General features: G+C 41.2%; 1 protein-coding gene across 6 annotated transcripts in view; it reads right to left on the bottom strand.

Annotated features, from left to right (window-relative positions):
• Positions 1–912: 912 nt before the first annotated feature.
• mtus1a (microtubule associated tumor suppressor 1a) overlaps positions 913–17,572 on the bottom strand; it is a 37,254-nt gene continuing 20,594 nt past the window's right edge. For 5 of the 6 annotated variants that reach the window (XM_049585489.1, XM_049585490.1, XM_049585488.1 and 2 more), the window contains 9 exons: positions 14,772–14,989; positions 9,113–9,179; positions 6,151–6,365; positions 5,685–5,790; positions 5,410–5,483; positions 5,196–5,291; positions 2,858–2,974; positions 2,671–2,768; positions 913–2,177 (listed from right to left, as the gene is read on the bottom strand). In XM_049585489.1, coding sequence (XP_049441446.1) covers positions 1,949–2,177; positions 2,671–2,768; positions 2,858–2,974; positions 5,196–5,291; positions 5,410–5,483; positions 5,685–5,790; positions 6,151–6,365; positions 9,113–9,179; positions 14,772–14,989 — 1,220 coding nt within the window. In that variant the 3' untranslated portion in view covers positions 913–1,948. Of the gene's footprint in view, positions 2,178–2,670; positions 2,769–2,857; positions 2,975–5,195; positions 5,292–5,409; positions 5,484–5,684; positions 5,791–6,150; positions 6,366–9,112; positions 9,180–9,849; positions 10,094–14,771; positions 14,990–17,572 lie in introns of those variants that run through there. The other variant, XM_049585494.1, reaches the window with a different exon arrangement.

Below are 17,572 nucleotides of genomic sequence, written 5' to 3'. Positions count from 1 at the left end.
GACTCAAAGCCCAAGGAGAGGTTTAATTTAGCAGCAGGACAATGAGCCCACACATGAACCCAAAATATCTGAAGTCCAAAGAACAAGGAGTGTTGACCTGCAAGGCTTTTTCCTCCACAGTCACCAGACCTCAAGTCTACTGAGTTTATCTGGAAACATTTGATAAGAGAAAAGCCAAAACTGTCTGACAGCAGGGTGTAGGTTTTAGATTTCCAAACTCTGCAAAAAGTTGAATGAATGCCAAGAGAAAACTGTAACTCAGATGAGTGCTACATTCATCAAACACTGAGATTTTGATTTATAAATAAATGTTAACTTTAAAAGTAATTAACAAATGAAACTAGAGTTGTGGCTGGTGGAGTCAGATTTTCTGGGCCTCTCTGTGACAGGGACAACACCCTGCTGTTGTAAACCCTGGCACTCTGCTGTGTTGGACACATAATCAAACATCACATTTAGCCTTCATGTTATATTGAGATGAAATAATGATGCTGGAAAAGCGAGCAGCAGCCATCAGAGACCTTCTCTGGCTTTGTAACATGTTGTGAAGAGGAGAATCTGGTTTAAAGCTGAGCTGTGTGCCAGGCTGACATCCTAATGCACTCCGTATGTGGAATGTGATCTGCGGGCCCAGAACTTATTTCGGCCCAACGCAACACTTGCTGCAGTTTCCACTTTGTTGAATAGTTGCTGGTTGTTATGATTTTGGAATCCACGTTAGCTTAGCCTGTGAATGTTTGTGGTTTAGAAAACATTTAAGTATATTAGACTCAAACACAACAGTCACAAGGCTGAGCTGATACCTGCTGAGTTCCAGGAAAAACTGAATTCCTATAATATACTTCTGAATAAGGTCACCACAAGTAGTTTCATCTGCTGTGAGTCAGAATATGAAGATCGCAGTTATATATCTTGACTTTGCTTTTACAAGACTTTATTAATTGCATATTTCAAACAGGGTCAACAAACCAATAATATAAATTCCACATAAATTACTCTTTTTGAGACACTGCAGCCTCTGACATGTACATTAAAGCCTCTACTGGTCAACTCTCCGCAAAGACCCCAACTTTAAAGCTGCATTTGGAGGGTTCAGTAAGGGGTGATCACCAAGACTCATGCACAAAGACTTGGATTGGTCCCTTGATCAAACAAACAAATGTGAAAAAAAAACATGTTTGAGGCCACAGATGAAACTTTAACTGACAGCCCAGGTGTAAAAAATTCCAACCTTTAAAAAAAAAAAAAAAAAAAAAAGTAACCTCAAGAAACTCGGAACATAGAGGGAGGCTTGTACAGCCCTGGTGTACTGACTAGCAGCAGGGTTTTAGTAATATGACAAACTGGCTGTGACTCCTGCAGAGTTAGCTGCAAGAAATGGTGCAGGAATCCCACGGAAGCAATTTCATATTTCATGCGTACTTCAAATAAAATGCGCTCTAAGGAGTGTTGTCTGTATTCACAGCTACTCTGAATTCAGACTTTCCATGGCTGTGGTCTCCAGAGACACAAAGAAGCCCTCACTCACACAACAGGGCTGTGTCTGCACGTGTTGATATGCATGCATGTGTGCATCTTTTACTGCATGTGCTGTGTATGTGCACTGAGCTTCAGGACAGACAAGCCTCTGACAACAAGTAACAAAAATAGTGTATCATATAGAAGTCCTGAGATTTCCTTTCCCCCCCATTTATAGTATCAGACGTGAAAGGCAAAATAACAAGGCGACCTCGCTTATTAAGTGCTTCTGTGCAACTGTTTTTTTTTTTCTTTTTCTTTAATACAGTCTGTAGCATGTCTGTACAGAAAGTGTGAGAGTTCATCCGATCCTGAAAGAGCCAAAGTCGGGCTGTTGTGTTGCTAAGCGAACAGGAAACAAACATGGCTCTTAATTCCAGAGGGATAACTCAAAAGAGAGGGAGTGCTTCCTGGAAGCAGGGGCCCATCGTTATCTGGGTGAGACAGGAGGGCTGGAGAACATGCCAGAGCTGCGAGGTGACTGAAGGCTGAAGGAGTGGGAGGGTGAGGTGGAGGTGGGGGACACCTTGCGGGGGCTACTCAGGTCTCCGTTGTGGAGCTTCCACATCAGCTCCTCGTTCTCCATCGACAGGCGCTTGTTCACCTTTGACTCCTTCTGAAGGGACTCCTGCAGCACCGCCTGCTCTGTTGACAGCTGTCTGTAATGCATCAATACAACAGACAAGTTAGGAATGCTCTAAAGAACAAATGTTTACAGACACATATATATCAAATTTAATTACTAAGAGTATATACTTGTGATTTGATTAAATAAACTTAAAACCTACAATTACGGCCTCCACAAACCAGTTAAGTTGCATTAAAAATTACATCCATGTCAGTGAAAACTCAGATGCCTCACACACACATCTTAAACCCGGCAGCACAGAAACTGGAGTACATAGTGTATTTGGTGAGGACAGTGTGTTTGGGACTCTGTCATTAAACTACAGTGCCCATATTTATCACAGGAAGTTGTCACCCAGTGCAACTGCAGGATGCAGGTCGATACCACAGCGCAGCATGTTCTTAATTGAATGCAGCCTTTCAAAAGTTCAGTGAAGCATGAGGAGTCTGAATTGAGGCGGATGGTTCGATGCTTTAAAGTCTGGTTTCCATCACTACAGATGAGTTTGTACTGTGAGCTCTTACCTTGACAGTGCATAATGTCTTTCCATTCGGGCTTTCAGGTCCTCATTCTCCTGCTGGACCTTCTTAAGGCTCTCATCCAACTTCACATTTTTGTCTGTCTGGAAAGACAAAAACAACAACACATGAATTCCTCAATCATTCTATTGGTTCCTTTTTAATGATCATGATCATCTGCCTCAGGTCTCACCAGTTTTTCTATCTCCATCAGCTTCTTTTCCTGCTGGTGGAGCTGATTGTTTTTGATATCCAGCACCACTTTGAGACTCTCCAACTCCTGCTCCAGATACAGCGTGTGGGAGTCCTTCTGTGGGGCAAATAAGTGCCAAGATGTTAAGGGACTGTTAAAGACTTTAAATATGAGTACAGCCAGCGTCATAAATGTCATGTGGCCATAAATCCAGAACCATACAACAGAGGGCGCCGTGCATCATTTACAAATTGATCATTGCTCCAGACTCACAGAGGCAATGAAACTCTGGATGATAAGGTGTCATACACATTGACATAAAAAATATAAACATGCAAATAATGTGTTCTGCATGAGGGTACTGTTTAAACTAACAGTCCCTTTTTAGCTACAAGTGGCCAATATGCAATATTGAGCTGTTGCTAATGCTGCTCTAATTATTAATAGCAGATGAGGAGTAGCAGGGTGATGTGAGGTAGTTACCTTAATGACTCTACTGTGCCAGGGCAGAATGCTGAGTGCATGTGGCAGCTACTTAACACTGATGAGGAGTGGCATCCTCACTGTGCAACAGCACTCTGGGAAAATTAAAATCTACACCCTGAGCAGAGAGGGAGGGTGGTGTTGTGTAGGGGAGGGAATCTCCAGGCACCTCATGATTCGATTAAGATTCAGTGGAGAATGATCTGATTATCAAACGATTATCGATGCATCAAAGTTTTTGTTAATTTTAAACAAACTGTACCATATTTGTAATTACCCATGATTTAATAAAACAGATGAGTTTATGTATATACAGTATGCCTCTTGTCTAGGTCCCTTATCCCTTCGACTTCCCTGAAGCCCAAATGCCTCCACAGGCTAGCTTTTAGAAACCAGGAAGTGCCAGTCAGATTGTATCCATCTGTGGTTGCTCACACCAACCCACTGTGATATTTTTATGTCACTGTAGTGTCCAGTGTTTGCATACTGTAGTTATTTCATCTGAAATAGTATGCAGTTAATGTACTGTTGAACATTAAATGGTCCTCAGCCTTTTTATTTTGAAAAGTTTACCACATTAATTAATGAATTAGTTCATTTGAAGCACCTCAAGTCTCCTGCCTGTATGAGAATCACATGAAGGGGAGGTTGTGTGTTATGAACATCTCCAGCAGTGGAGAGCAGCCTCTCTTGCCCAGGAAGAAAGCCAAGACGCTGAGCGGGCCTGGCGCAGGGTTTTTGAGGTGAAACAGGCTAAACACAGATTTATTGGCCCTCACTTATCAATCTAGCGTACAAACCAGAGCAGATCTGAGTGCAGAAATCATGCAACGATAGGGTTCACGTGTGATTGGTGAAACATTCTTATCTCTCGCTGATCACAGTGTAGCAATGATTGGGCGTTGATAAATGTAGTGGTTGAAAAAAAGCTGACATTTAAATATCTCACCCCAATATGTTCTTGGCTTAGAGGCCTTGCTCCTAGAGTTTCAACATAGAGAGGTGTAACACGAGGTAAAAATGCTGGCGTCCCAGGACCAATTTAACCAAATGGTTCTATCTCAATGATTTTACAAAATATAAATATTTGACTGAAAATACTTAGATGTCAGTTAGAATAAGATTTCATGACAATTTTCCGACTCGGTCAGATTTACTGATGTTTAACTGTAGCCTCCACTCACATTCACATAGATAAGTGATGGGCTTTTCGTACATTAGGGCCATTGTCTTCACCAGAGAGGTGTTTTAAGTTGTTTAATGCTACAATGAGCGTCTCGCTGGTCTCGTTTGTTAACACTGCTGACAGTTGCTCTGCTCAATTAATCTTAGTTTCTAGGTGATGGCGAAGAAGGTATTCACTACTCACTTCACGTTCGCCTCACTGTAATTACTTAGTCATTAAAATCAAATATGCTTGCAACATCCACCTTTTGTGAAGATGAATAACAAGTTAACTCCAGTGTGTGTGTGTCACCTGGGTGCTGCACTGCTCTCACTGTTGGACTCCGCCTCCTTTGTTCTGTCAACATCACGTTATTAACAAATATTTAGATAACTGATTATTGACACTTGTGAATCGGTGCCAAGTCATCCATATCGGCATTGAGAGTTTAACCCACTCCTGTTCAAATTGTTTTATATGGTAAAAAATGGTTATTCAACCTAATAGAGTCATAGAAATATAAGGTCTCTGAAGAAAACGTGTGCTGATTTTTGTTTCTGTTAGTAGTTTATATTTCTGGTAATCATTGGCTTCATAGTTTTGCCATCTTTTGCTCAAGGGCAGGCAACACTGGAGTCATGAGATGTTTTAAAGTGGAGCTCTGCTATAATAAGCACAAGATAAGAGTACCTGACTCTTTTCGGCCAGCTGTTTCCTCCTGTTCTCCTCTGCAGTTAGCTTCTCAATTAGAGCGTTGTTCTCTACAGTCAGCTCTTCAATCCGTCCCTGTGGATATACGCAGCACAACACAGTCGCTGAGTACCACACTGGTTCATCAATCCATGAGTTGACATGCATTGTTTGTGAATTGTTTTAATAAAAGGGAAAAGCAGGTTGAGCTTACAGAGAGAGCAGCTCCTGTCTCTTTCAAAGTTTTTTCCAAAGACTGCAGCTCCTCACCGTGGACTTTGTTGAGCTCTAAAAGGTTTACAGGTAATATGACATCAGAAAATATCTCAGAAAACTCAGACTGTAAAAGATAGCTCAGGGATAATCACAATATATAAACCCACACACACACATTGGTTAACTGAGGTAGAACATCAAAAGTTAAAATACACCAGACACTTTCTCAGCTTGAGTCAGCTTCGTTATTTCAGTCAAATACTGTTCACTCACCTTCCAGTGACTTTTCATACTTCTGTTTAATAGCCTGCAGCTGCTCTGTGTGGCTGCTCTCTAGTTCCAGCTTCATGGATTCATGATTGGATTTAAGTTCTCCAATCTTTTAAGAGAACACAGGATAGACTTCATTATTGACCACAGCATTACTGATCTTACTAAGAACTGTACTGCATTAAGCTGCTTTACAGTTATTTTCTCACAAAGCAAAGAGAAGTTCAAACAAACACTGGCATTTTAAAACGTTATCGCATCAAGGATTACACTGACAGAATATTGTCGAAGAACACCCCACCCTCCACAGGTGTCTGAGCCTTTACAGAGGGCAGTTTTCCATTAAATGCATGTAATAATAGAAGAGCATAAATGACACGGCAGGATACTCAGAAGAAAGTAAATCCTCCTGCACAAATGATTACAATCTATTATACAAATCATAATTAAAAGGTGAGCAGGAACACACCTGCTGTTGCATGAGAGTCTTGCACTTGTCAGTTTCCTCCTGGTAGGTGAGGTGGGCCTTGTCCCACTCAGCCTGGTAGTAGGCCTGTAGTCTCTCCTCCAGCTCTGCCAGGTCCTGTTGGTGCTGCTCCTGCAGTTTTTGCAGTGCATCCTCCAGAGCGACACGCAACTCATCCTTCTCCTTCTCTAGCCGTTCAGAGGATTGGATGGAGGAAACTGAAAATCACAAACAGAAAGGTTGTATTTTATCTTGTTAAGAGGGTGACAGAACATTTGCATGGTGTTTGGTGACTGTATGCAGCTGTGTAGACTGTAATATTCATTAAAATAGGGCAAAGGAAAAATGTTATTAGTAACTGCTTGTGTAAGAAATGTGATATGTCCACTGAGGAACTCCGTTCAGCAAAGTTCTCCTGTGATGTAAATGTGTGACACTAGATGAGCTCCAAAAAGGAATGGAAAAAGTGACTTTCAAGGGGAGGTTCCTCTTGCACTTGACTGCATATGCCAACTACACTGCAGTTATTTATAGGCAGATGAAGTTATGTTACAAGTCTCTTTATTCTTTTACAATATCTTGACGTCTGTAACACAATAGACAGATTTCTTCAATCAGGAACGCCTTTCTTTCCTCCACAGCTGCTATTTGCCATTTTTAAGTTTGCGCAATTGGTGGTTTTTGTTCTTGTGCTGGAAACCAGTCTCACTATTTCCCAACTGTTTCCATCTTCGAGTGTTTATATCTGATCTGGAGTGGGCGACAGTGACCAACTCCATGCCCTGTCTCCAGTTTAAGTGCTTGTGCTCAAACACTGTTGATACCCAGCAGCTGGTGTTGCCTGCCGAGTAAACTTCAACCCACTAGTGAAGTCACACTCACGGTGTATGGTAAGAAACGCAGCTGTGCAGAACAAGAGCATCTATTGCTGTGTTAAGCAGGTGATTTGCTCTTAAAGGTTTGGTCTCAAATACATGGTAGGACAATAAACTATAACTACTTAGAACTTGACATAATCGATGACTTCAGTAGTGGGCGTAAAATAATATTGAACCCAGATGTTACTCGGCTTTGCTACAAAATACGTGGCAGGTACACTCACTGCTCTCACAAACCATCAGGGCACAATAAAGGTACATGCACCGTTCCCTCATAAAAGTTATCTTACAGTTTAATATCCAGTTCTAAAACACACACTGGGGGGCACGGCACAATATTATAATGGACACAATAAAGGTCATGTTTTTGTTTTGTTTTTTTGCACATATGCTGTATGTTTACTGGCTCACACTATCTGCATTGAGGGTTACAATTTAAGTGATGTCGGACAACTCTGTCACAGACAAACAGTCTCAAATCGTGTTGATTATAATGTGTATTCCTGCTGCTGTCTGAAGGTTAATGAAAAGTTGGTGTTTTTGCACAGCTAAAAACTGAGCAACTGTATAAAGGAACACTGCACTGCATGAAGATTCACCTTACCAAGAGTGGAATAATGGCAGCACATCCAGGAACAGTGGCCAAGCTAACATAGGGACTATCTATCAGGCTTTGGCATGTACAGCTCAACAAACAGAGTCCAGCACTGTGCTACCATGTGTAACAGAGATCTGGTCATATGAGCCTTTCTGGTCCAAATCCACCCCACAAAAACACCTCATGGCTCATATGGGGGAGGGTCCAGTTAATCTAAAGTTAGCTGCATTTTGGCCCACACTCAGCAGGGTGATGGGGTTTGAAGTGTCACAGATGGTGAAAAAGGCAGATCCCTCTTAGATATAACTTTACGTGTGAGGAATGATAAAAGGGGGTGTGGTTGTATCACAGTTTTGGCTGTGGCCCAAGACTGTAATTTATTGCTGTAGAAGGAGTGAGATCACCGTGGAAGCAGGCAGGGACACAGTCTGAGGAAGGAATGAACCAAAAGCGGACTTGTAAGAATGCGTCTGGAACTTTCAAACATCTTTTACTGCACAGAATACAAAAGGTCCATTGGAGGTCAGTGATTGTCTCACAGTCTCCCTGAAGTGAAGAATGTGTTAAAGCGCAGATACAACAGTGCTCAGCGTATAAGAGCGGTCATGTGGCAGTCTCGAGGCTGTGACAGAGGGGAGGAGCCACAACACTACTGCTGCCTCAAGTCACAGGGATGAAAACTGGTGTGTGAGGTTGCCCGTAAGTGCCAAGCTATTCTGTGTGACAGCACTTAGGCTGGACAGAAGATGAGTTATTGTTGGCCTCAGGTGGTGTGGCATTCCACCACTGGAAGCCCTTCCTGTGTAGGATCAGAGGTCAGGGTGTAACTCCCTGGGGACTGACACCACTCTACTGTGTGATACGTATGTGATTTTCAGACGAGGAAAAAGCAATTAACAAGTGGAGGAAGAAAAACACAGGGGATATCTATGTGATGGGTAAAAGCAAACAAGACTAAGTCATCCCCTGCATACAGAAATGCTAATATTTCATTCACGAGGCAGTTTTTATACACCAGTTCCACCAAATAAGAATAGTTAACCCATCACAGTACAAACTAACTATAACCAACTATAACTATAACTATAACTATAAAATACAGATTAGATTAAGCTGCATGACTGTCAGTCCGGAGGAATTTGTGCAGTGTACGAGTGACTAAACTTATCAATGCAGAATAATGCCCAACATACGTTAAAGACGACACAATTAAAGCAACAATGATCCAGATCAATAACTGCATTAGATCACAGAAACAAAATAAGTGAACCAAACAACCCAACAGACATGATGATAAAAACAAACATAGCAAAACACAGCTGTCCTCATTATCTAAACAGATGCTGACCTTTTTATCTAAACTGAACAATCAAAATGCTAAAAATACACCGGAAAGAGGAACTAAAACCAGACCCTGTACCAGAAGGGTGCACTTTGGTACTGACAACACTAAATACAACTGGTGTGTGAATAAAGTGATCTAACTTACCCAGCTCTTCTCGAAGGTTGACCAGCTCCTGGGACAGATCCCTGCACTGCTTTGTGGCTACATCACGCTGCGGAGAAAAAAATGTAAACAGTCATGCACATTAAGATGTCAAAGCAGTTTTTGTAGCTTAAATCCTCACATTTAAGTTAAAAAAGGAGCAATGTCAGCATTATGAATTTGAGAGGTTATTTACTATTAGACTAAAAGGTTCTGTCGGGGAAACACCCTGACACATAACCATCTAATGAAGACAGGTTTCCCTTCCAGGATATTGTGTTCGACTGCCAAATGAGAATATAGTGACAGTACCAGAGCAACAAGGGAAGGAGATTAAGGAAAAACAGACATTCAAGTCATGTTTTCAGTCTTTGCACATGCTGTCTATCAGCCTAACTCCTTTACTTCTCCCTTTCTGACTCAGTTCTGCAGAGGAGGCTGCGCTGTAGCTGCAGTGCTCCTCTAGACTTCAAACTGACGCATCCAAATTCAAAACAGTTTACCTCCTGTTTAATACCTTTCTTTAAAAAATAATGACTCACATAAACAGCCTGACATACTAACATGACACAGCGTACATTATTCAATTATGAACCTAAGACAGAGTAGCCAAGTAAGACAAGCCGAATATGACTTCAGTGATCAGTTTACAAAAGCAAATAGAGTCCACCCTGTCCTGCTGTACCCCAGATCTGCATCTATTCCTCACTGCAGAGTAGAACAATGTAGAAGCCAGTTACCCTCTCTGCAGCGCAGGGAGCACTAAGGCACGCTTTGCTGCCAGAACAGCCCATGATCCAGCCTCAGCCTGAGGCTTGGGTGCCGGAGTCTCCCCCCCTGCAGCTGTGGAGACCCAGTACTCCAGGATAAACAGTGGTCCAGGTGGACGCACCACCTCCACACACCTCCTCCCAGACTGCTCTGACTACATCTGAGGCAGGACTGAAAAAGCCGCTTCACTGGCTGTGGTGAGTGACTGCAGAGTGCATTACCGTATTACACCTAAAAAAAAAAAAAACAAAAGGGGCAGGCTACAGTGTGCACAAGAACAGCCTCCTCATCGGTGAGGTGAGGTCACTTTAAGACAGCACTGAAGGCAGCCGGAGTGGAGCAAACGGATAATTTGTACAGAGCTGCCTGACATCAGGCTGATGGAGCAGGACTTGTGCTGTGCAGTGACCTTCCCAGGGGATACACGGAGAGGCTTCATTACCACCATCCCCCACCACTCATCCAAAACTACATTAAATCATCCCCTCAGCCCTCTGCATCACTACCTTACAATCTGCTGTGCAGCTACAGGCTTCATGGGTACAATCTCTCTGTTACAAGATGATATCATGCTGAGACAGATCACATTTCCAGCTTCTGTGTGAGCACGAGTCTTTACAGTCAATGTATAGAAAAGCTGCAACTCACAATTATTTTTATTGTTGAGTAATGTACTGATTATTTTCTTGATTAACGAATTGTTTGGTCAATAACATGTCAGAAAATGGGGAAAAATGTTGATTAGCAGTATGCGTCAATTTAAAATATATATGTGCAGAAAATTACAGGTATATCCAAATCATTTATAATTAATCATTTATCTTTTTGAGCATAATAATTTAGCACAATAACTGTCACTTTTCAGCCCTATACTCATGATGTATAAAACCTTATCATTAGTCTAATAGTTGCTATTACATATGTCTATGTTTGGCTCTGCACGTTTTTGTCATTTTAACTTGATATCCAGTTTCTCAGCTGATAGACCCTATGTAAGTCTAAGGGACATCTAGCCGGGTACAAAGAGTAGACACGTCCCCAGTGTATATCAATATGATACTATGTCAGGTGTAGAATAACACTTGATGGGAGACTAAGATCAATGACTAATTGCTTCAGATCAAGTTCCAAGTTCCAAGAAATCCTGTGAATATCAAAAAGCCAGCGAAGTAAAGTGAGATTCTTAATCCTGTTTCTAGTTATATAGGAATGTGCTTGCATTCCTACACTGAAATGCAACGTGTTTCACAGCATTTTCTCTGAGAGAAGGTATTTCAAACCAGGTCCAGTTCTTACACACTCCATCCAAACAGATGATAAGAAACAGTGCTCAGCCCTCACTTAGTATTTGGCTGCTCTTCATAACCATATCAAGTCAACAGCTGGGACATTCTCACACTATGCTGGTAAGGACCTGCCTCCTATTCTTGGTCTGATGAGTAGCCACCAGATTCCATTGCACACTACATGCACACAGACTCAAAGTAAAACACCTAACGCACAAATCTGTATTTTTGTCTACTAACTTGATATTCTGTTATCAAATTAAAGTTCTGTGTGTTATAGATACTGTAGGTATTAATGTCCACCGGAATCACTGTTTCCAGTGGACAGGGTGAAATGAAACAGGACACGCTGTGGTTAAAGTTGAGACAACTGTTTTTTTTTTTGTGAGAGAGGAACAAACATGTTGTGTTTTTAATATTTGTTGATGTAATCAGTTTCACAACCCTGCCACCCAAACATGACACATGAGTCAAGCATCAGTGACTAAAGATCACAAACTGTTCCCTAAATACCAGGGCCAGCATCTGATACATTTAAACACATTTTTCTCTAGCTTTGTTTTGTATGTATATATTCATCAGTGAATACTCAATAAATACTCAATTCTAAAAAAAGTGGGCTACAACAGGCTTCCTAATGCCTGGAATGTATACCCAAGTTACAACAGGCAAAAAAAGATGGCTCCTACACATCTGAAGAGCAAATGTCAAAATAACTTAGACACCTGACTGCATAATCAGAATACCTTTGCTTTTCCACCCTCATGGCAGCAGGGACTAAGACACAACAGTACACATTGCAGCTCACTGAGGCTAAAATTGGACTGATAGGAGCTCTGTCACAACTGCAACTATCCAGAGCAATGCCACAAGGGATCTGTATGGTGTCAAACTCTGGAGTAAGGCAGGAGTAAAGGGAGGTGCTGTAATCTAGGCCAAAGGAAATAAACACATGAGTGGCTTTCTGTAGCAGCAATGGTTTACTTTTCTGAAATAGTTCTCAGCTGCTGAGCGCTCAAGTGCACCACCACTTTAACACATTTGTTAAATTCTCGTCAACAAACACCTTCTTGGTACACTGTTTTTTCACTTCCTCTTGAGTCCCTGCGGTACTTGGTGACACATACAGTAGCACACGGCTTGCAAACAACAGCTTGTTTAGAACTTAAGAACTGATGGAGTCACCAGCCGCTTCTTTTCACTTTATGGCAGCACCAAACCAGAAGGAGTCACTACAGCAGCAACAAGCATTTGATCCCTCACCCACACCTCCTGCTTATTTGTGTGTGATCAAACACTCTGCCAAGCTGAAAGCCACAGCCACAGCTACAGTGTGGTTTGAAATAGGGTCATTACTGTGGTGTTCTTCCTCTGCACCACCCTGATGCCCTGTAAGTCTACTGTATCTGCAGTACAGGGATGCTTAACTGAATAAAGATTTGTGTGTTCAAGCCAAGTTATTTTTACAACTTCATACTGTACATGTATATTAATGAATTTGGCCTCAAGATCCAGTGCTGATGCGTTACAGGAGTAGCAACAATATCAGATAAGATCCAGTGAATTGCAAAGGAATGATGGCAAATTTCCAGCGGCCTCTTGAGAAAGTCCTGGCAGACCTGATGCCTGCCCCTTATGCCACTGAATCAAGCCTCATTTGATTAGGACATGAAAATGTTTTACAAACATAAAGTAAGAAAAGAAAAAAGCAAACAACTCAGTAACTATATTAACCTTGGCTCATCAGGTGTTTCTACAATTATTGCCCAAATATTTCAGTGTGCTGGTTAAATGCTGCTAATGTTTGACAAAGGTCAATGCAACAGGCATTTAGTGAATGAATTTGTGAATTCAAAACAAGATAAAACATCAAGAAAAATGACTAAAATGAAAAACAAAGTTACTTGATAGCGACATCTCAACACTAACACACCTAGTACTGTATTTATTAAATAGAATTGAGTCAAAACATTGAGTGGTGTAATCCTATTTGTATGGTCATACAAATTAAAGAAGCCACTAAGTATCATCGTATGCCCTTTAATCAACTTTTATTTGGATAATGCATTCCAGTTGTTTCTCTCAAACACATATGGTGTGAAAGCTTTGACAAGGACACCTCTAAAGTTAACCAGAGAGACTAAGATAGCTTGTGACATTTTATGTGCTCAAACAGGGTAACAGTATATCTGATTTTTCTTCTGCGTTCACAGGAAAACATGGATATAAATATTTACTAAGTTCATTGGGCCAATTTAATTTAATTTTATAATTCACTCATATTAGCCTGTAGGGCTTGTGAGCAAATACACTTAGAGTCCAGCTCCACATCATAAATTTGCTTTGATAACAGCTAATGAGGGAGTATGGTGGTTGGGGTCGGGTGGAGAGTAGCTGATAGGATAAGCCTGTTTGTACTGCACTGTGGGGAAGATTAATCCCTTGGGGCATCCAGTTCCTGGAAGCCAGTAACATGCCACCACTATTAAAACAGATCCAAAACAAACAGCCAGTTTAAACATCTATATTTTAAAGGCTTACAGGGTCATGCTTCCCTACCTCAAAAACCTAAGAATCTGTGAAAGGTACACGTCAGTAGAACTCAAATATTCACGGCATGCTTCTGGGTTGCAACCACAACGAGTTTAGGTCTTCTGTTAAAATCTTAAGAAGAACATGCTGCAGCAGAATCATGCTGCAATATCAATTCATTTTTAACAGGAACTGAATCTCTCTTGGATCCAAAACTGCTTCAGTTGTTAAATGGATGACAGCAACAGGACTGTTTCGTGTTGGACAGCTTCCAAGAAGTCTTTGTGTGCAGCCCCTAATACCCTTACAATTACCCCCCCCCCACCCCCCACCCCCCCCACCCCCCATGCTGTCACTGTAAATAGAAATGCCATTTTGTTTGCCTTGTATCAACACAGGATTTGATGTTGCAACACTTGTTGTTATGTCATAAGGATAAATTTAGACTGTGTGTACAACAACACAAATTGAAAAATATGAGACAATAAGACGAGATCTTAAAGGAATCTGAGATTAAGATGATCCTTCTTTTACCCCAGACATTTTAGCTCTGTTGGCATTTGTGTTTCACCAGCGTATGGCTGTTTTTTATCTGTGTATTAAAGCAATACACATATTTCTTGTACACTGTTTAACCTCAGCTGTCTATACAAATTATGTAAAATGGAAAAATGGCCTGACATATTTTGTGATACCTTCTTTATACTGAGTGACCTTGTGATAATATGGTAATGTGAGGCACACTCTGATTACAGCTGCATAATTGATCCAATACCAACAATCACAAACTGAACCAGGCCAGTGATCTCCAGAGGTGTGATGATTACCAACAGCAAACACAACAAGACACAGCATAACATGCAACTGGTCTTTTATATTTCAACACCTCTCCATATTTTTCTCTGAATTAAAGGTTGTTGTGGCTGCAAAATGTTGCAATTGTGCCATATGCTTCATTATTTTCTCTCTATCAAATTATTTGCCAGTATAAATATCCAAGAGTCTACTATATAATTAATAATAACTATATAATTAGAAAAACTAATTTCCCATCATAAATAAAATTTTAATACCTCAGTCAAAGCTTGCTGCAAGACGACAGCGACAGCCTCAAATCCACGGTTACTAGCTGCCAGGAGGTCTCTGAACTGCTGGATGCCCTCGTCCTTTCTCCCCTCCTCGCCGACACTTGCTGGCACCACATCTGCAGGTCCACTACGCTGGCTTGGTTGGGACACTTGCTGCTGAAGGTGCTGCTGGCGGGAGCTGGCCTTGGGTTTGTTCTTGTCCACTGTGAAAGAACATGGTTTGAGTGTTGTGACAACGTTGATCATCATCATACCCCCCTCCATAAGCGCTACAGCTGGTTTGACAGCAGCACCACCCGCCCTAGATGCTCATGTCAGGGTCACAGATGCAGCAAAGCTCCAGTGTCAAAGCGCTGGATATTTTCTGCAGTCTAGAACTGTTCTGTCCAATCAGTCAGTCTGATGGTTCCCAGTGCTGCTCCTCCGACAGTCCAGACGTAAAAATGGATCCTCTGAAAGCAATCAGTTCTCCATATCCTAATTCAATCTAGTGCCGTGCAGACACTGGTCACCAAGGACAACTTATTTTAGCGAGGCAGTGCTACTGTAGCTTTGATTTACATCAGTTTTATAAATACATCACCCCCACACAACAGCTACCATCAATCCTACAGATGAAAAAACACTTTGTTTACTCTGCTACATCAATGAGACGTCAGAAGAGTGGAACAATAAACAGACAAACTCACTGCCACAGAGTGTTACAAGAGAAAAGAAAGGGATTTAACATTGATATTGGATACCTGTGTGCTTCTTTGAAAGCAGTTTGTTGACTGGGAGACTGTAGTGAGTGTTATGTAACACAGTAGTGAGGATATCCTGAGACACATGGGGAATACCAATGAGTGGAATATACTGTACCACTAGTGGCCTGTGGGGATACTCACTCAACTGTTTGCTGTTTTAGATGACAGCTGTTGAAGCCAATTAGGATAACAAACAACGAATTTTGACAGAGTTGGAAGTGAGTTTGGAACAGCAAAAAGGTGCTGTAGTTGAATCCACTCAAGGGCACTCTCTTACCACTGTGTAGGCATGATCCCTGTCCATGAGGTGTTAATAGTAATTTCCTTTCTGAACCATAGGACCTTTAGCATATTCAAGTTAAATTTAGATGCACCGCACAGGGTATCATTTTAGAGCATCATAACATCCCAGAATAACACCAGCATGTAACTGTGGGATATAGACATCTTTCTGAGCAAAATCATGCTGCATTACTTGGGTGCTTTCCAAAGTAAGACCCAACAGTTTCTATTGGCAGTGAGGAGAAGGTATTTCATCTAACAAGAGGAAATATCTTCTCTGCCTACTGTAGACAGCTGATCCAGGAGCTGCGGAACAGACAACCCTACACTGACCCGGGGCAAAATAATACTGTAGAGAGATTATCACTCCACACTGTTGTGATGGAGCAAGATGAAAACCTTCTACGTGAGAACAGGATGAGATGCATTTCATCTGAATAATTATATGCTGCATTAATGCCACAGGCTGACTTGAGTTTATACAGCTTCATATCCGGATGTGCAATTCACCTCAAAACTAGTTTCTCAGTGGCCTCTCAGTGTCTCACAGCCAAAGTAAACTTCAGAATAAAAGACAGGCGCAGCCTTCAAGACAAACAAAACAAGACACACACCTTACTGTACCTTGCAAGTGAAATGTTGTCGCCTCTAATGTTTTAAGTTGTGTTGTTTTAAGAACAACTTTACATGTGTGGAGTTTTCAGATTGAAATACGGAGCATATATCCTTTGATACCAGAAAAATAGTTTTCCATCTCAGTGTCTTGGCTACATCCTTATAATATACATAAAATTCTTTTTACACTGAAATGCTTTTTTTTAAATTTCATTTTTGCACCATGTACAGCGCATTAGTACAGCTTGAGAAATGTCAAAATAGAAAATCTTTTCTGACACAGATCCAAATTGTTGAGCTGTGCTGCTCAGCTTTCAATCATTTTGATGATGCTGCAGTTTAAATCTAAAAGGGTTTCTTTAAATCGGGGTGCCCTCTGCTGGTTGTGCAAAGGACACAAAGAGACACCATCTCAAGTTGTATCACAGCTAACACATATGTGCCTGCATGCAGAATAAGGTCAAGCTCCATGACAGACTCAGGCTGTTGAGCTACTGCAGAGTGGCAGTTCACATCATACTGTGTAAGTTTCTATGTGATGATGTTACCAACATGGGAGTGAAAAATAAGTCATTGTTAATAACATGTGAATCTCTTATCCCTCTGTAATGATAATGTATCATCTGTTCATGAAGGCTTTCTTCTAAAATCTGATTTAAAACATAGTATTGGCTGTTTTCTTTTTGTCTGCCCTCTTTTAACAGTGGGTTAATCACCATGTTTGCTGATACCACTTCATCCATATGAAGACGAACTGGGAGACAGAAATCTTTCCACATACTGTATGTTTCTTACCCCAGTTACCATCTTGTGCTTGTGTCCAGGGCCAGAAGTGGACATTATGCAATAGATCTCTGCTGAATTTAAAAAATTCATGTTCTCACCTTTTTGAATGATTTATAATGGTCTAAAAAGGTGGGTGATTCAGAGATTCCTATAGTGAATAAAATTAAATGGCTCCTTTTAAAAGATCTTATTGAAAGATACATACTGCGTATTATTCCTGACTTTATCATCTCACATTTCAATAGTATTTCTAACTGTAATGTTTTTTTTCCCCTCAATGCACAAATCTGCACTTCATCTTTCATCTGATTTGACTATCTCCCTTTGACGTCTGCTCCATGGCAACAGAGGACCTGC

This window comes from Epinephelus fuscoguttatus, linkage group LG9, assembly GCF_011397635.1.
Source record: "Epinephelus fuscoguttatus linkage group LG9, E.fuscoguttatus.final_Chr_v1".
Lineage (NCBI taxonomy): Eukaryota > Metazoa > Chordata > Actinopteri > Perciformes > Serranidae > Epinephelus > Epinephelus fuscoguttatus.
Note: the sequence above shows the minus strand (reverse complement) of the source record. Positions and strands in the feature narration are given on the sequence as shown.